General features: G+C 40.8%; 2 protein-coding genes across 4 annotated transcripts in view; both read right to left on the minus strand.

The window, feature by feature from the left end:
- LOC120557817 overlaps nucleotides 1–7,243 on the minus strand; it is an 81,740-nt gene extending 74,497 nt beyond the window's left edge. Inside the window, exons 1-3 of one of the 3 annotated variants that reach the window (XM_039798443.1) lie at nucleotides 6,326–7,243; nucleotides 6,022–6,103; nucleotides 2,287–2,361 (exon numbers count right to left, since the gene is read on the minus strand). In XM_039798443.1, the coding sequence (XP_039654377.1) occupies nucleotides 2,287–2,361; nucleotides 6,022–6,096 (150 nt within the window). In that variant the 5' untranslated portion in view covers nucleotides 6,097–6,103; nucleotides 6,326–7,243. Of the gene's footprint in view, nucleotides 1–2,286; nucleotides 2,362–6,021; nucleotides 6,104–6,325 lie in introns of those variants that run through there. The other 2 variants (XM_039798444.1, XM_039798447.1) reach the window with 2 other exon arrangements.
- A 2,002-nt stretch (nucleotides 7,244–9,245) lies between these two features.
- aldh1l1 (aldehyde dehydrogenase 1 family, member L1) overlaps nucleotides 9,246–20,075 on the minus strand; it is a 40,168-nt gene continuing 29,338 nt past the window's right edge. The window contains exons 13-23 of the mRNA XM_039798438.1: nucleotides 19,874–20,024; nucleotides 19,682–19,752; nucleotides 18,790–18,895; nucleotides 16,213–16,300; nucleotides 15,961–16,054; nucleotides 15,769–15,868; nucleotides 14,056–14,154; nucleotides 12,038–12,203; nucleotides 11,831–11,936; nucleotides 11,552–11,751; nucleotides 9,246–9,647 (exon numbers count right to left, since the gene is read on the minus strand). Of these exons, the coding sequence (XP_039654372.1) occupies nucleotides 9,592–9,647; nucleotides 11,552–11,751; nucleotides 11,831–11,936; nucleotides 12,038–12,203; nucleotides 14,056–14,154; nucleotides 15,769–15,868; nucleotides 15,961–16,054; nucleotides 16,213–16,300; nucleotides 18,790–18,895; nucleotides 19,682–19,752; nucleotides 19,874–20,024 (1,237 nt within the window). The 3' untranslated portion in view covers nucleotides 9,246–9,591. The remainder of the gene's footprint in view (nucleotides 9,648–11,551; nucleotides 11,752–11,830; nucleotides 11,937–12,037; nucleotides 12,204–14,055; nucleotides 14,155–15,768; nucleotides 15,869–15,960; nucleotides 16,055–16,212; nucleotides 16,301–18,789; nucleotides 18,896–19,681; nucleotides 19,753–19,873; nucleotides 20,025–20,075) is intronic.

The following is a 20,075-nucleotide window of genomic DNA, read 5'->3' on the forward strand; positions in this document are numbered from 1 at the left end:
TACAGTGTACACAAATTTTACAAAAATAGGTAGTTAATGATTAGTTACTGTTTTACAGAAGGGTAGTTACTGTTTTTTGAAAGGGTAACGAATGATTAGTTACTGTTTTTTTAAAAGGGTAATGAATGATTAGTTACTGTTTTTCAGAAGGGTAGTTACTGTTTTTCAGAAGGTTAGTTACTGTTTTTTGAAAGGGTAACGAATGATTAGTTACTGTTTTTCAGAAGGGTAGTTACTGTTTTTTGAAAGAGTAACAAATGATTAGTTACTGTTTCTTCAGAAGGGTAGTTACTGTTTTTCAGAAGGGTAGTTACTGTTTTTCAGAAGGGTAACGAATGATTAGTTACTGTTTTTCAGAAGGGTAGTTACTGTTTTTTGAAAGAGTAACGAATGATTAGTTACTGTTTTTTCAGAAGGGTATAGTTAGAGTTTTTTGAAAGGGTAACGAATGATTAGTTACGGTTTTTCAGAAGGGTAGTTACAGTTTTTTGAAAGAGTAACAAATGATTAGTTACCGTTTTTTTCAGAAGGGTAGTTACTGTTTTTTGAAAGGGTAACGAATGATTAGTTACTGTTTTTCAGAAGGGTAGTCAACTACTGGTCTGATTCCCAGCTAGCTAGTGCGGGTCGCACCAGCTCCGCAGACGGACCAGAGTCAGTTAGCACCAAGACCCGGGTCACAACCTGGTCACAGCGGGCTGGTGGCTAGCTGCTAGCTAGCTGCTACTTGAAGAAAACGGCAGCAGCTAACATTAGACCCAGCACCAGAGGTCTGAAGGTTAATACTAAATTGGATCTCAATAGATAGATGGATAGATATTTACTGTCCCATGAGGGAGATTTGTTTTCACAGTCTGTGATGCACATGGCAAAATACACAGACAAATGCATCAACAGATAACATAAAGACAGGTATATAGACAAATAGAAACTACCACATTTACAACACCGGATCTATGCAAAGTCAGCGAGATAGTTTGTTCAGCAGTGCTATGGCAGAAGCAACAAAACTTCTGCTAAAGCGAGTCCTTCTACACCTCAGAGTCCGGTATCTGCGGCCAGATGGCAGCAGTGTGAAGTGTGGATATAGAGGGGGATTGGTGTCATTGACAATGGTGAGGGCAAGGCGTGTGATGGCTCCATCCTTCAGGTCTGAGATGTTGGGTGTAGGGGAGCTCATTTTGGAGGTGACGTGTGTGATCTTGGTGAGTTTGTTTTTGTTAGAAATGGTGAGCATGGGCGCCTGGGTAGCTCACCTGGTAGAGCGCGCGCACATATATAGAGGTTTACTCCTCGACGCAGCAGCCGTGGGTTTGACTCCGCCCTGCGGCCCTTTGCTGCATGTCATTCCCCCTCTCTCTCCCCTTTCATGTCTTCAGCTGTCTTATACAAATAAAGGCCTAAAATGCCCCAAAAAAAATCTTTAAAAAAAGAAAGAAATGGTGAGAATGCTGTAGAAACAGGGGGAACAGTCAAGCAGGATGGGTTGGATTATGCTTTTGTAAAGTAACAACAGGAGATGAGGGACAATAGAAAGTGCTCAGAGTTTACAGTTGAAACGTGTCTGCTGAGATCGTATGTGGATATCGGTGACGTTTTGATCAAAACTGAGGTTATTGTCTAAAGTGTGTCTGCGGAGCTACTTGTAGTTCACCCAGTAGAGTGTGCGCCCCATGTAGGCTCAGTTCTTGGCAGCGGCCGTGGGTTCGAATCAGACCCGTGGCCTTTTGCTGCAAGTCGTCCCCCCTCTCTCTCTCCCCTTTCCTGTCTTCAAGCTGTCCTGTCAATAGGCCAAAAAGGCCATAAAAGCCCCCAAATTTTTTTTTAAATGTAATTAAAAAATAAAGTGAGTCTGCTAGAATAGTCTACGTAATTACACTGTAACAAATTGCTGTAAAAATATTGGATATTTTGCACAGTAGTGTACCGTTTTCCATTAATACAGTTGAATAATGTAAATTCTGATGTCTTTGAGGAACAAAATATTAACGGCAAGCTCCTGTAAATTGTGGGGGAAAAATATTTTTTTTTTTAAATTACATTATTTTTTTTTTTTTTTTTTTTTTTTTTTTTTTTTTTTTTTTTTAAAATTTTTTTTTTTTTTTTTTTTTTTATTATAAAAAAAAAAAAAAAAAAAAAAAAAAAAAAAAAAAAGAGCACACAACTTTTTTTTTTTTTTTGATTTAGGACACAATAACAAGAAGAAAATAGTTTTCATCCGGACTCTTAAACTGACAGCACCAAACTGGATGGAACACTTGAGGCATCACCTGCTGCCTTCCTCACCGTTCTCTCGTCAACTGCGCAGGGCACCCTCATCCATCCTGTCCCCTTGGCTTTCTTAAGAAGGTAAATATAATCCTGCAAATCAGCATAATGCTAATGTGATTTTGTGTTGGATTAACATTTGATTGACTGTTTTTTGCTGAAAAGATTGAGTCAAAAGTACGTGCTGCATGCTAGCATACGTTACTGTCATTTAGCAACTATGTGGACAAAAGTTTAGCTTTCTGTTGAAGCACATTACTTAAATTAGCATAAGTTGGCTTGGGCATTTGATTTGCTGTCAGATCTAATTAAGGTGGGCTACAAGGTTACAAGGCTACAAATGATCTTTACTTACCATACCCAATATCTTATATACTTTCTCTATTATTACATTTTAGGCGCCTCATTGGGATTAATCCTGAGAGGGGAAGAAAGGCCAGCCAGGGGAAGGTGGTCCACAAAAAGGCAACAACAGCGAATCCCCATTTGGCCACTCTACTAAAAAATGTGATGGACTTTGAGTGGGGCTTTATTTAGCCAGTATAGTTCAGTCCATCTGTCGCTGAATTTTTGGACCCACCATTGTTGAGAGACAGTTTGATATGTTTAATTGTTATTGTTAATGGAATGTGTGTAATTTAGTTAGCTTTTACTTAGTTTCTTAGCTGCTATGCATTTGATGCAGTGACTTTAACCCAACTGTTGTCTTTGGGTGAAGGGAGGAAGGAGGAAGGAAAAAAACTAGCAGTAAGGTTAAATGAAGTTGAATTAGCTGATAATTTGTACTGTAACAGTCAAACCAGACCTGGTCAATTTTGACCTGGGGAGGAAAATACAAAGTTTAATGAATGTAATGTTAGCCATCACTTGTCACAGTTCAAGAAAGAATTCTAACAACCAAGTAGTAATGGTGTTTTTATGGATTTTGTAGATACTGAAAATGTTCAGCTTTAATAAATGCCTAATGTTGTAAGGCCATCTCTTGTTTGAGCCATTTCTGTGACAGCTATTTTCATTTATTATTATTATTATCATTTTTATCATTATTATTATTATTATTTCAGGGGTTTTCATATTTAACTGTAAAACCTTTAAATCATTAGTTTATATCACTGTGAAGATCACATTCTACAGTTTTACAGTAATAAGTTGTTAATGGAGAATACTGTAGGAACTGTAAAATAACATTGCAACCAAAGAGCTGACAGTATAATAGTGTAATGTTTATTTTCGATACAGCACAGTACTGTAATATTTTTACAGTACTAAACTGTTGTTGTAGATCACAGTAGGTACACTGTAGAATAACAGTTTCAAGCTGGCAACTGTAGCTGCCAGTAGTTTACTGTAATTTAACAGGAAATTTTGTTACAGTGTAGGTTTAGGCATGGGGAGTGAGGATTGGTCAGGGTTAGGGGAGGAATACTAGGATAAGCCAATGAGAGGCAGAATAAGGCGGGCCACGAGACACGACTGTGCGTATCCGATCTACCAGGTCTGATTCCCATGATCTGATCCCGAACCACCTGTGACTTAGGGCTGGGCGATATGGAGAAAATCAAATATCACGATATTTTTGACCAAATACCTCGATATCGATACCGCAACGATATTGTAGTGTTGACTATTGGTGCTTTCACAAAATATTTACATAATGAGATTTTTGATAAATAATCATCAGTAATGTGGATATAATGACTAAGTATGTAAAGGCAAATAATAGAACAGTTATCGATATATTGCCCAGCTCTACTGTGACTCTCCGCCCAAACTTCGCGACAGCAACAGAAAGTTTGCTGGGATCAGACCTTGGCGCGGTAGCGGTAACCAGGCGCATAGTCAGTAATGGGCCAGAGTGGCATTGGCCCGCCCACTTTACTCACTGGCCCGTCCAGCCAAGTTTGATCAAAATATGTTTTGTTATGAATATATTCAAATGTATGTAAAAAAAATGATATAGTAACAAAACTAGTTGTGTGTGTTTAATGTGTCCTCTCTTCTGATTAAAACCAAACTGTTTAAACCATAGAATAAGGATCAAAGAATTAGGAAGCCTTCGGAACATAGTTGGTTGCTATGGTAACAACAGGCAACCTTCAGCAGCTAACGTTAGCTAGCTGGCTTTTTAGACAATTATCATGGATGTGTTGAGCAATGTACTGTTAAAAGTTACCGCGACAACAATGGCTTCTCTTTAAAGTGGTATGGACCGTTTTCTTGGATGGAATCCAGTGGAAATAAGGACCAGCTCTTCAGCAGCATGTGCAGACATTTCCCCAGCGGAGCTGACAGCCCATCAGCGAGAGAGGAGTTTGTCTGAGTGCTGCATGGCCCTCACAGAGGTAACATTAAGTAAAACATGTTTCATGTTTCTTGCGTTATTATTTAAGTAACATAGTAACCTTCCTATTTAGTAAGAAATCGTGAACACTGATGATGGCTTCTAGCTGAAACGCGTTTGTGTTTTGCCCACATTAAATAAGAAGATAACTTATCTGTGACTGACGAAGTTTTTAGTTTTCTTTGATCCTGTCACTGCCGTGGACTCGATACACTGTCTAAGATTTGGCGCCTTGCTGGCCACTTTTTATTAATATCTTTCATAATTCAAACAATGCTTGGCTGGAAGTTTTCATTCTTTGATTTTCTTTTACTGCTCATGATCTGACCATAGTCCTGAAGCACAATGCTGTTATGAATGCACAAAGGATATGTTACATGTGCAATTTCTGTCTGATGTAGTCTATTCTATGTCATGCAGTATGTAGAGACTTCTCTGCTGTTTGGGTTCATGTTTAGTTGCCACTTTGTGCAATAAAATGGTCAATTTTATAACAGTGCTGTGCAGAGCCAATGCTGCTGGTTCTGCTGGTGCAAATATATTTTAGCCTGAATAGGTTCAAATCGACAGATTTTTGTCTATATTGTTGTGTACAAACTTTTTAGACTGAGCTTTGTTGGTTGAGCATGTTGTAGACAGTACTGCTATTGCCAGTGTAATATGTTGGAAGGTAAAATTGTTGCTGTTTTTTTTTTGTTCAGTCTTTTTGAAAATGGCCCTCTCACTTTTGTACTGGCCTGCCCAAAATACTATTTCTGCCTACGCCACTGGCGGTAACGTTACAGCCGTGAACTGAAAATCTATTTCCTGAGCTGGTATTGACTCTCTAGGCAACGTTGTATTTTAGCGACAGGGAGAGACGGAGAGTCAGGGAGAGGGAGATAAATAAAAGTGACATTATGAAATAAAATAACCTCAAGCATCATCAGAGTAGGGTTCCAAAGTCATTATAGCCTGGGCTAAAGCAACACTGGTACACAGACACTGTTTCTCAGAAAATTATTGCTGTTTTCTAGTGATTTTTTGGTTATATGAAATAGAAAATCTAACTTAAAGCATTTTTTCAATTTCTCTCCTCCCCTTTTGACGATGAAAAGGAAGAAAAAAAAACCTTCTATTTCAATTTCAAATTTTTTATTTTAAAACGAAAAAAACCCCCACTTGTTTATGGTATTTTAATAGGCCTACCCATTCATGAAAGGAAAATTGAATAACCAAAAGATACACTAGCCGTTTTCAAAGTAAAATATTACATTAAGTAGGCTATTCAGTGACTGTTAAAATTCAAGTACGTTATGTCTCTTATTTGCTTCCATATTTAACACACTTTTTATGAAACTAATCAGCAAATGTTTGGAATTTTCTGCTTGACAAAAATAATAATCAATAATTACAAGGTTCAGTTCTCTTACCTTGTCATTATTTTCTGGACTTGGCTGCTTGTACTGCGGCTGCACTGACTTCCTTTGTGACTGCCGCCTTCCCATTTTGTTGCTTAAAAAAACAAAACAGGTGAAATATTAAACAAAACCAAAGACCTAAAAACACTGCGCAAAAATAGGCTACACAAATGAAATATAGAAACAATCAAATATCCAGTGATTCGCAGTGGCGACATGTCGGTTCTCTTCTGCCATTAGACATTGGGCGTCTCTCTATCTCTCTCTCTCTCTCTCCAGCATTTATTACTGCATTATAAATCATATCTCAGGCTACCTGCAGACATCCGGCCTGTTGTTGCTCCACGACGCCGTCTCCTTGCAGTCCGTGTCCCGGATGGAGAGCCTCTCGGGCTGCTGCAGGACTGAGTGTATATATCTATGGACTGAGCCCAGCCAGCAACATGCACAAATCAGAGTACACAATGGGCGCGTAAGCGTCTCGTATAGCAGCGTAGCGCAGTTATTTTTATTTCGGCGCCCATATTATCCAACCTGTCCGTTCATACCGGGCGCGTATAGCGTCCGCGTCGGTCCGGGCGCTACAGCGATAGTTTCTCCCCTCTATTTCTTGCGCGATACGCGAGCGAATGTGTCAAGCCAGGCAGGTAATCACATACAGGAAGACCGAAGACCACAGTGCAGCCGGATGCTTTACAAAAATAAAACAGATTTCAAAATAAAACACCCAGGTTCATGGTGATTTGGGCTATCTTGACTTCTCACAGCGAGACACGCCATCAGGCACATGGAGATGTTAAATTAATAAATTAAATACAAAATTAAATTAAATTAATACATTTAATTCGATAGTGTACCGATAGCACTATGGAAGTGAAATTTGGGGCCCACTCAGTAGATTGGAGCATGACTTCTGGGACAAACACCAATAGAGACCCTACACACGGAATTCTGTAGAAGAATTCTAAACGTTCAAAGGAAAACGCCAAATAACGCCTGTCGACGAAAGACGGGTCGTTTCCCATTACTGCTAAATATACAGAAACCAGCTATTACATTTTGGACACGTCTTAATTTAAGTTTAAGTAGACTAAATTGTTATTTGACTCTTAACAGAGAATATAAATTGGCTGAGTGTCTGCACACTGTCAGAGATCTGAAGCAGAGACGGATCCTGACTAAATACAGGTTCAGTAGCTTAAAGATGCAGTAGGTAAGTCTTATAAAACTAACTTTCTGTCATATTTGCTGAAACTGATCCTATGTCCCAGTAGAACTACATGAATTATGTAAAATAAAAAAAACAGCTCCTCTGGCACCCCTACAGCCTATAGTGCCATTGGCAAAATTCCACCGCTCCCGGTCGATTTTCTCCAATCAGGCCACAGGGGTGGTCTATCTGCCTGTCAATCACTCAGGCACACGCATATAATAGCGTTCTCCCCTCCCCCCTCCCCGCACACAAGCTGCAGAAAGGTTTCCCCAAAAGAATTTTAAAGATCTGAAGAACGATGCAGATGTAGTCACATTTCTTCTCGACAGGTAACATAATTACCATGAATGATTTATCTTTCACTTGGTTATTAGTAGTCAAAAGTCCACAAAGCTACGTTGGTGAGGATAATAGTAACGTTTGCACAGTGGTTGGTCAGATGTGATGCTGAAATGGCTAACGGTAGCCTGCTAGTTAGCATCGTTTTACTGTTGGTAAGTAAAGTTAACGTTGTGTTAGTGTTTAGTTATTGAACATGTTGTCTGACATGCCTAGGCAGTTCTGTCAAACTCCGTTGTGTGGGCGGGGCTTAGGAGATGGTTTGGGCTGCAGCAGAAAGGGGGGAGGGACTGAGTTGTTGATGTTCAAATTTGTTGGCAAAGTCCTGGATCTTCACAATCTTACCTACTGCAGCTTTAATCTTAGGAAAGGCAAAACATATATAAGACGTTTGTAACAAAATCCAAGACTTTATATACCAAATGCAAGTCTTTATTAATAATAATATAAATAAATATTTCTCCAAAGTTAGATTAAATTAATTCATTTCACAATTTCCCCTTTCTACATCAAATCAGTTTACCTTTGCAAGCACCGTCCTCCCTTGGGGAAACCAACCAAACTAAACGGGAATGAGAGAGGAACAACATTTGCATTTGATGCTTTCGTTTTACTATCAGTAGCCGATATCCCCGCTTGACATTAGAGGAAAGAACCCAACGCTGTGATTGGTCAATACACGACACACTACGCGAGCTTCGCCCGCCTGCTATGGAGACCAGCGGTGTTGCTCGATGCCTCTGGCCGTTAAAGGGACATCATCAGCGGGGAATGCTGAACGAGTGCCGGTGGAAAGCTAACGCTAGCCGGCCACCTGTTCCATCAATCCTGCTTGCAAGTGTCCGCACATTAGACAACAAACTGGAGCACATCCAACTTCAATGAAACTCCCAACGCAAGTTCAGAGACTGCTGTGTTTTTGTTGTTGTGGAAACATTGCTGAACAACAGTGTACCGGACTATCCAGCTACCAGGCCGGCTGCTCTGTCGCTGGGTAAGACTAGCTAGTCGAGGTGGGCTGTGTTGCTGGTGGAGTTTGTGACTGTTAAATGCCGACCATTCTTCCACGCAAATTTATGGCTGTGTTTATACTTGGTGTTTACAGCCCACCAAGTGCTAATGCTAGTATGTGTTTGCTGAACTTTACGGATATGCGCATATAATGTTTGTGCACTAAATGTAGCCTGCTTCGTATGTCGTTTTTATATATTTTAATTGTGTAACCACTTGAAAACGTTGTTTTGTGTATATGGTTGAAATGACAATAAAACACACTTGAGTAGACTGTCTCACTGTCTGTCTGTCTGTAAACGGTAGGCGGCTTGGGAGTATACTCTAAAGCAGCGAAGCAAGTGCATTCTGGGATTTGGTGTCTTTCATCCACATGAGCCAAAAACACATTTTTGGGCTTTTCTCGGCCCAGAAGCCACCAATTTCGAAACATTTTTCACATTTCTACTACATAAGTGACCCAATTTAAAGATATATTCATCTTTCCAATGGTGGAATATCCTTTTTATCAGTGAGCAGTCATTTCAAGGGTTAAGAGCCACGAGGAACTTTGTGTAATAAAATGATTCAAGATTTAGAATGTTACATTTGTAGTTTGTATGAACACATCATCGTGTTGCCTGCAGACGTTCATGCTGCTGCAACACAACAGGAATAAAGAGGGACGCAGCAGTGATGGTGCTCAGCAGTTCTCATTGTTATTAGAAATGTTACATTTGACCTAATGTAAGCCATATTAGAAATGAATACAATCTGTTGAAAATATTTCTATTTGCTTTAAAAACTCAATCACATTGATTACAAAAGAGTCGGAGAGGTCACTTGTTCTTCATTTGCATAGTTTAGGACAATACCTACTACATCATGGCTCAGAGGTTTTTGAGAGGACTGAACATTCATATGTTAAAGATGTTAAGGCACATACAGTAATATTAGTCAGTAGTCACTAATGAGACATGAGTACAGGTCTGCATGTCCCTCCCACTGCCTCCCGCTGCTTTTCCCTCCTGGGATTTAACTCAATACTCGATGGTCACTGCCTTTGTCTTCAGGTATTCGTTGAGAGCATCTTGTCCTGTTGGAGTGACATAGACACTTGCAGTAAGTATGGATAATAATCACAACAAACTTGAGTACTTTGTCCCAATTCTGCAGCAGGATGTGACCCAAGTGTGTTGGGTTTCAAACATCTGCCGTTTACATCCCTGTGTTTCCTTGTTAACAGCAGAGCTTCACAAGATCAGCATGAGGCGGGCACTATTAAATAATCCACACTAACAGTAATGAAAAAATACAGTTAGATAGCTAGTTTCTGGTCAATATACCGTAGTATTGTTGTATTGTAATGTATACCCAGTAGTGGTGTGACGAGACACACAGCTCACGAAATGAGACAAGACGAGATTTTAACTATTTAAAAAAAAACTTAAATTAAGAAATATGACTGGAAAAATAGTCTTTCCTCAGAGAGCCAAGGTTACAATGTAACCAGGCGTTTCATTGCAGCAGTAAACAAGGAAGTAGGCTGCTCTTGTATTGATTTATGACCATTATAGGATGAGGGGAGAACATTTCTCTTTGTTTAATATCATTAAAAGTAAAGGGGTTTGGGTTTCGCTTTCTGCTTAAAAAAAGACAGAGAAAAAGAGCGATCTGTGCGAGTCAGCACCACACTGAACTGCACACTGCAGTGTCGGGCGCACGGGAGAGAGAGAGAGAGAGAGAGTGGCCGTACCTGCTAATGTTCTAACGCTGGGTTTTACAGTCAGCTTTTTACAATTGCAACTCCCCTACCGCTCTGCAAAAGTTAACTCTGAGTCAACTTTGGCAAACGGGCGGGGGGGATCTTCTATGCTAATTTAGAGGTCCAAGCAAGACTCATCTTCAAAGCCAGATGTATTATTAGACCAACCAGGTTAGACTCTACTGGCTGTTGCTCTGTACTTCTGACTGATTTAAATTGAATGAATGTCTACCTTGACGAGAAGTCTCATCACATTTTAATCCCGCGAGATCTCGTCACACCCCTAATAGCCAGTTAAATAAACGTTGTCTTACAGTGCTGGACGTTGTTGGTTTTATTAATTATCCAGCAGTGCAAACACCCATTCATGAGCAACGACCTACAGTACACAATCAATCTTTATCACGACTAGAGGATGGATACCTGACCCAAACGGTACGGTTCGGACAGATATTTAGAAATGATCGGGTTGGGTCGGGCTTGGTCAAATCAGCACGCCTCTTGTGCGCGCCTGTGTTAACGTTCGCTTGTTTCCCCGTGTGCGCTGATGCTCTCATCTGTTGACATTTCTGAATGCCTTCCTACAGTTGCTTAATAAAAGTGGGCTTTCCACACAAACAAACGTACATGTGTCATTAGTATAAGAAAAAAATTTGATTTGAACTGTGTCGGGCTCGGGTTGGGCTCGGACATAAATATCTCAATGCCTGTCGGGCTCGGTTACTGCTCTGTTGGACGCGGGCCTGGCTCGGACAGAAAAATGCGGCCCGATCCGCACTCTAATCACGATGCATGGAGGCCTACTGTACCTACTGTAGAGACATAACATTTTTTAGCCGGTTTCAAGTAATCAACAGACTTGACAACTCTAACATTTATGCCATGCTGGATTCAGCCTGAATATCATTCATAGCTACACAGTTATGACAGAATTCACAGACAGTTATGTATCTATCCTTCTGGATGAGAGTGCCCTTGCTCTCCATATATATCCAGTTTTCAACTTGTTTTTACATTTTGGTTTTTGTACGGATGCATCAAATGAGATATAATATGTTAGTCAGGGGACTTGAGAGGAGCTGGAAGGCACATTTGTTACCTGTGAACAGAGCCTGGCTAGCTGGTTCCCTGTTCAACCCTTAATGGCCTAAATGTATCTTTATGTAATGCCATTTCTATTACAGGAAACGACTAAAGAACTACAGCTACATAATAACAGTAGCAGGTTTTCTTACCCAGGTCTTTGCCAAAGCCAGACTGTTTGAAGCCTCCGAAAGGCGAGGCCACGTCAGTCTTGTTGTAGGTGTTGACAAAAACTGTGCCTGCATTGAGCTTCTCACTGACATACAGAGCTTTGCTGATGTCCCGTGTGAAGACACCTGACGCCAGGCCGAACTCTGTCGCGTTGGCCCTTCTCAGGACATCGTCCACCTCGCTTAGCCAGAGAAGAAAAGACAGTTTGTGAACATTTTGTGAGCTGTGGTAAATGTGGCATAATCTTGAGTCAGCATTACCCGCTCTTGAACTTGGAAATGATCATGATGGGGCCGAATGACTCCTCTACAGCGATGTACATGTGGTCTTGCACATCAGTGAACACCGTGGGCTCGAAGAAGAAACCTGGAGGCAGACATATAACAAGACAGCACATTATAGACCTACATGAGATCATGCATCATCTGTCATATCACAGGTGGACCACACAGACATCACTACATTACCTGGCCGCTGCACCTGTTTGCCCCCACAGACCAGAGTGGCTCCCTCCTTGATGCCAATCTGACAATACTCCACCAGTTTGTCCAGGTGGGCCTTGTGGTTCTGAGGGCCGTGGTCTGTGGCGCGGTCCAGTGGATCACCGATCTTCATCTTCTTGACCTCCTCAACCTGAGACAAATGTCAAATAAGATGACCACAAAAACATAGATGCACACTCTCAATCTCTCAATCACTCATTTCAGTATGTGAGTTTTCAGTATGTGACTAAGATGTTTTACTGAAATGTCCTGTTGTCCTCTATGCTACAGTAATCTTTTAAGTAAAGCTCACTGCAGTCTGTCTCTCATATTTCAGCCTTTAAATAACCTCTTAATGGGTAATTTCAACTTTTCTTTTTCCAACCCTATTTCCCTATTTGTTTTTGTGTCTAAGGGACTGATGGGAACAACAATATTTAAAGGTCCCATGGCATGAACATTTTTTACATTAATATGAGTTTGCTTAGCCTACCTCCCCTTTCTCTGCATTGCCCGCCGCCCACAGCTGTCCAGAGAATTTGGCCCGCCCATGAGGAAATAGAGCTACAACCGTGGCTGCAAGCTGGTCAAGGCCCCACCCCCACCCTCCACTTTGCCCCACCTCTCTTCTCCTCAATAGCATTTAAAGCTACAGACACAGAAATGGCACATACTAAAGCGTGAATTATACTGGCTGCAGCCCAGCTGGCAAATGTGACGTCATGGTATCGCCGTAACTATTTATACCCGCGCTGGTGGTTGCGACACTAGTTGTAGTCTTCTCCTGAACAGAGGTGGTGCTAATGAGCAAAGGCTACCGACTTTGCTATTTCTACAGACTAGAAGAAGAAGAAAAAGAAAAAGATAAACAACGGCAGAACTGGCAGCAGCATTTACGTCAATGCTTCGATTTGATTCAATTACCTACTTGGTCGGATCAAGCCTTTCATTTGCCATAAAAGAACTCATCTTAACCCAGTAAGTTTACAAAAGAGACTTGCAGTCACTCTGAGAATCCTGGCATCCGGTTGCCCAGGAGCTCGTTCATGCTTCCTGTTTCCGCGCCGCTGAAAAAAAAAAAGAGTGGTGCGTGACTTCGGCTCGCACTCGTCATTTTGACGTCACGATGGCGCGCACCAGGTTGGGAACAGCCAGTATAATTCACACTTAAGGAAAGCTCATTGTGGGACTGGCTCGTAGTGGCTTTAATTCTGCACCAAGGCTGAATTTCGGGAAAGACACTTCAGATACAGTATTAGGGGACCACTAAGGTCTATATAAAAGCATCCAAAAAGCAGCATGTCATAGGACCTTTAAAATTGCTCAAGTATTGAGTGAGAACACTGCTGTCGGCAGTCAGCGAAATAAGCTACAATGTAAGTAATTTAGCTATTGCGCACCTTAAGTTAGCGTCTACTAAAAGTTCTGTTTTTGCCGCTGACATACTCAGATAATTATTCTAAGTGTCTGACAACATTATGGAAAGGATTTCTACAGAGATAGACCTTTTTGTTAAACAGTAAGATCCTTTTTGTTTAATAGAATAATAATCTGAGCCAGCGGCAAAAACAGAACTTGTGGATGCAAACTGACGCTTAACATTTGTCCTGTAGGGTTACATTGCAGCCCGGTTCACTGCTGCAGGTTACAGCATTCTCGCTCAATACTGGACCAATTACAAAGATTGTTGTTCCTATCAGTCACTTAGACATCAATGCATAAAAAAATTACCCTTTAACAATCGATTCATGATATGATTTGTTGGTGACAATAAGGATGCAATGACATGAGGTATGTATCGTCAAAATAATAATAATAATAATACACACTAATATAAGATGTTAAAATGCAGAAATACATTAAAAATGTATATGGATATAAAGTACGAAGCATTTATTGATTGCATTCATTGTAATTAATATTAAAGTATTTATAAATAATCATTTGTTTATCTCCATGACAACTGAGAAAATGAGATGCAAATCTGAGATAAAAAGACATACCACTCTTTTCACAAAGTGCTCATGAATGTTGTCTTCCACAAACAGTCTGCCAGCTGCGATGCAGTTCTCTCCCTTGTTGAAGAACACTGAACTCATGCCCTGAAATACACAGATATCACAGTTTTTTACTTCTGAAACTATTTAAACCATAGACTGTAAAAAATTATGGACTCTCTAGGTTTTAAAATGTAAAGCCAATGCTGAAGCTCCTTAAAGCTGCATTCTCTGTAACTTCCAGCATGGGGCGACTCCACTGGCTCCAAAAAGAAGTCTATTTCTATAGTCTAAGTCAATGAGAAAATTAGCCTTCTTCTCACTTGATTTATTACCTCAGTAAACATTTTCATAATGAGTTTATGGTCTCAATAACTAGTTCAAGTCTTCCTTAATACAACATGATGATCATGTAGTAAATGATGGTCTCGTTTATTTAAAAATAGATGATAAAGCAGGGGATGCTTTAGGACCTGTCAATCAGGACAGAGGCTTAACGATGCTAACCATGCTAACACTCTGGACATTAAAACAGACCTCAACTTGTTTTTGGCTGTTGTCCATGTTTTCATCTTAAACTTTGACCCTCTCACTGTGTGTTTTCACTTTAGCAGAGTTCATCTGAACATTTGGTCGCTTATTGTTCAGTGTTCTGCCAACCAAGCTAGCAAGCCAGCGTTAGCTGGTGACTTAAGTGAAAATCTGCAGGTTTTCTGTTCTGCCGTACATGCAGATGAAACGGCTCCAGTACCCGGGGGTCTGTGTTTACCCGTCGATAAATCTCCGCCGGATGACTCGCTTCAGAAGGGTTATAAATCAACAACTTTTCCCCCTTTAGCGTTTAGCTTAGCGCAGCACCATAGCAACCATAAACAACACTGGTTGGGCTGTGTCATCCTCCCCAGCTCCAACCATAGACATTATATAATGGACCAACAGACCCCGTTGCTCTGGACGGAGACCAGTGAAGGCTATTAGAAGCACTTTTCCGGTGATGGCCAGCTTTACTGCGCAGCCTCCAACTGAGAGAATGTGACGTGAGCAACCTGTCTGAAAGCTGGAAGTCTTCTGGTAGCTGCGCCAAGAGAAATCTCAATCATTCCCAATCTTACTGAGACGGAGAGTGTAGGTATATGTAAAGAGATAACATGGGCACAGGCTAATTATTGCTAACGAAAATGCTAGTTAACATTAGTAATTAATCCTAAACAGCTCATGTAAGCCAAACTGCCTGCAAGCTTATCCTGTACTTTACGGTAATTCCTCTACTATGTGACACAATCGTTAGCCTATTTTTACAAAAACGTCTGCTACGGAGCCATAACTTCAGGTACAAGGTAATGGAGCCTTTTATACATTGTCGTGTTTCTTTAGAAATAAACAATGGACAAATAGAGTCTTTAAACGCTTCAGATGTAAAGTTATTCGCAGTCAAGTGATGTAAAAAAAACAATGGCGGTCAGCGGAATGCTAACAGGAGGTGATGGCCAGGTTGCAACAAAATGGGGCCATAGATGGCTCGAGTTCTGAAGCAAAGCTTACCCCCTTGGCTCCAACCCTCGTCAGAAATCATCACATCAGGTTGCAAAAAAACAAGATGCTGACTGCCAATTTACCAAAAATGGTAGTCCATAAATCAATAAATGACGTCACTGATGTCTATCATTTCTATTATTTCTATGGCTTAAACTAAAGGACTAGAATTATGAATGACCTCACCATGCGCACAGCTTTGTCCATGTCACAGTCACTGAAGATGATGAGAGGGGACTTTCCTCCGAGCTCCAGAGAAACCTTCTTCACGTTGCTGACTGCACAGCTTTAGATGCAGGAGGACACAGGTACATGGAAATGAGCAGTGATGTGACATTTTGTTTGGTCAGAGTTTTGTAAATGTGCTGTACCTCTCACCTCTTCATGATGTGTTTACCAATTTCAGTGGAACCTGTGAAGGCCAGTTTACGGACGTCAGGGTGGTCCGACAGGCGCTGACCCACTAGAGCACCTAGAAGAAAAGAAGGAGGACATTAATAACAACTCACGTAACTTTCATGCACTTGATGAGCTGCTGGTATTCACAGTGTATGCTTAATCTGGAGATGATATCACAAAAACAAATCCCATAAAACTAATGTACTGTCCAACCAGGCCAAGTGTTCCTACCCGATCCCGGCAGAATGTTAACCACTCCTTTAGGCAGTCCCGCTCTCGCCGCCAACTCAGCAAACTTCAGTGCTGTCAGTGGAGTCACCTTGAAACAAAAGACTGCAGACTGTCATGTTCCCCTCAGGATGAGATGTACTAAATCAAAATGTACGACCAAATACCTGTAGTACTAATGAATTTCCCTTCAGCCTTAGGTGTACTTTGTGTTAAATGCTAAGTACTGTACACCTGCTTAACATCGGCACGTTAGCATTTACCTCAACGCACTGCTGCCTCACACGGCTGCTGGCATGTAGCCTCATCCACTCAACAGTACTACTGCAGACTGCACAACCATTTTCATTCTGTTTATCTGACAAAATGCAAATGCAGCTACTGAACTAGAATGACCTCTTCACTGGTTTATGAGATTGGCTGACTCCACTGCAGCTTTTAAGTGACCCCTTGAAACTCATTTTTACAAGACGGCCTTCACTTAACCATGTCTGCTTTCCAATTATCGCAACACTGCATATTTCCTCTTTTTGATACTTTTTTATGCTTTTTTTTTAACTTCACTGTCATTAGGTATTTAAATCATGTTTGATTTGTATTATCATATTAGGGTTTTTAAATGCATTTCCATACATGTTTCTGTTATTGTCATTCCATCTTGCACTTTCACTGTTTTTTTTAAATGCTGCTTGAAATTTATGATCTCATGTTCTAATGTTCTAAATTGTATGTCATTGTGGGGAGGGGGGCTTACATGGGTTTCTGATTCCTAATTAATATCTGGTAAATCTTTTAATATGAAAAGCACTTCATCCTTAATGCTTGAAAAGTAGGGGTGGTACGGTTCACAAAACCCATGGTTCGGTTTGTATCACGGTTTTAGGGTCACGGGTTTCGGTTCTGTACGGTTCTTGTTATTTTTTCTTTTAATCTTTAACACTCCAGAAATATACTTCAGCATATTATATATAAAAATGTTCCCACACACCAGACTTATGTGACGCTGGCGCATCCTCCAACTCCAGGCAGCCTTCCTTATCTCTCCCACTTGCCATTCATACACGTGACGTGACCTGCAGCACTGCACACTCTCTTAATACATCCATGCACTCCACTTGAGGAGCGGTCGGCTTGGCGAAAATCTGACGAAAATCTTTTCAACTGACCTTTGTTAATCTGAAATGAAGACAGATTCAGCAACTACATAGTCTATTTCTCGCTTAAAATGTTTTCAGAAACACATTTCGGTGAAATATTTTCGTAAAATACGAGATCGTATTCTGAACGAGCCGCCATTAGAGTCTGTTTTGAAATTCGGGAGCAGCCAGACCCACGTGACGCGTTTGTCCAATCAGCTGCCATGTGTTGCGTTCATCTCGCTTGTCATTTCTGGTAAGTAAGTGTCGAAAGTGGGCACTACGGCAGTAAGTGGTTAGTGCACATTAACAGTGTACTGACGAACCGTGCAACCCACACACATGCCGAACTGAGACAAGCGAACTGAGACAAGCGAACTGAGACAAGCGAACTGAGACAAGCGAACTGAGACAAGCGAACTTAGCGGTTCGGATGTTTTTTCATGAACCGTACCACCCCTATTGAAAAGTGCTATATATATATAAAATGTATTATTATTATTATTATTATTATTATGCCTCTGCCAACCAATGAAGTTGCAGTTACATCCATGTCTGTCCAGACTTATATAATATATGTATTAAAGACTTAGTTTCAAGATTAGTGTCACCAACTCAGTCTCCGACCAAATGTCTTCACCTTCTGTTCCAGAGTTATGGTGTTGAGTTACGGCCAGAAAAGTGGTTTTAGAGGGTAACTACCGTTTTTTGCCAACCTATTTTCCTATGTTTCTGTGTGTAAGCAACACTTTCGATAATGTTGTCAGACACTTAGAATATTAATCTGAGTCTGTCAGCAGGAAAACGAGCACTTTTGTGAAGGTAAATACAAGCTAGACAATTGCCCTATTAACTTACATTGTAGCTTGTTTCGCCGCTGCCGACTGCAGCAATCTCTCTTAATACTCGACCAATGTCAAAGATTGTTGTTCCCATCGGTCATTTAAACACAAAACATAGGAAAATACGGTCCAAGCTGAAAAAAAACGGTAGTTACCCTTTAAGGAACATTACAATGTCACAGAGAAGTTCACCCTTGACCTTTGGGTTATATAATGTCATCACTTGATCATTTGATCCTATTAGACATTTGTGTGAAATGTTGTCAGAATTAGCGTAGGAATTCTCAAGCCACAGCTGTCGCTGGTGCGGAGGCATAAAACACACATGTATAAGACATTGAGATCATCAGAGTATCAGGGAGAAATGGAAAAAGTCCAGGACTCATTTCCATTGCGGTCCCTGATGTTCCATCAGTCCATCCTCCCCACAACAAGATAGAGACAGCTGATCACTGTCCAAAGTCAGAGACACACAACCACAACATGCCCAACATGAAAATATTAAAACTAAAATGGATTTCAATGTATTAAAATGACCATATCCTTATTTGGAGATGGTATCTAGCAGTTATTACTGTCATGCTGTATGGACAGAGTCTGACCTGTGCCGGTTTGAGGACGACTGTGTTCCCCGCTGCCAGGCAGGCGGCGGTCTTCCAGGCCAGCATCATCAGAGGGTAGTTCCATGGAATCACGATGGCACACACTCTGAGGAGAAAGAAAGGGATGGTTTGTGCATGCTAATGACACAAGTGCCTGTGTTTGCATCTGTCATTTATTTATTGCAGTAATATGTGATTCAAGGTAATAACTTTACAGACTTGTTTTGCTTCTGAGTTCCTATTTTACAGGCAGCACACTGTGCAACTGTGCAATAGCAATATTTACTATGTCCGGTACTATACTACTAGTACTATACTTTGTAGGGATAGACCAATTATCGTCCCTGGCCTATTATCAGCCTGTTTTTTTTTAGCAGTTTGCAGATTATCTGTATCTGTGTTTTTTTTATCTTTGACTCGGCTACAGCTCTGTGTCTGTCCCTCTGCTTCGGTTTCACTCACCACTGAGTCTGACTTCATGTCCCGCCCACATCACTATCTAAATCTCTCTTACTGGGTATTATGTTGAAAGTTTCTCATTTATTAAATAATCGCTTAAAGAATAAAAAAAAATGTTTTTTGTTGGAGTAATGTAACATGCCAAAATCTTAATTTGGATTTAAAGATTTGCATTTTCACTGTAAATGCATATCTGTTCCAAATATCAGTTATCAGGTTCTTTAACTACCAATAATCAGTACCGGCCTTTAAAAACCAGTATCAGTCGATCCCTAATACTTTGCTTTTCTACTGTTTACTTATTTATTATATCTTGCTTTTTTACTGATGCTTCTCATGCCCATTTTTGGGGTTTTGCTGCTGTAACACTGCACACTTGTGAGTGTGTGTGAGTGTGTGTGTGTGTGTGTAAGTGTTAAATCCACTCTCTCACCCAATTGGTTCCTTTTTGGTGAATGTGAGGTTCCGATTGGGCCTGGCCTGGTTGATAGGAATGGTACTACCCTGTGAAAAGAGGACACCATGTATTCATCCATGTTCTTTTGCTGATTAGCTTTATCCTGGTATCGTTTGGTGGTTTAACCAGTTGAAGTTTTCGATCAGTTTCATCTCATTTCAGTCTTACTTGGATCTTATCACACCAGCCAGCAAAGTAGCGGAAGGTCTGGATGGACATGCCCACGTGAGTCTTCAGGGCCAGAGTGTAAACCGCTCCAGAGTCCATGGCTTCAATGGTGGCCAGCTCCTCCTGGTGCTGTTCCATCAGGTCAGCCAGCCTGGGTTGCAGAGCAAAAACACGTCATCTTCACTTAGTGGCACAGAATGAC

Source organism: Perca fluviatilis, chromosome 4 (genome assembly GCF_010015445.1).
Source record: "Perca fluviatilis chromosome 4, GENO_Pfluv_1.0, whole genome shotgun sequence".
NCBI lineage: Eukaryota > Metazoa > Chordata > Actinopteri > Perciformes > Percidae > Perca > Perca fluviatilis.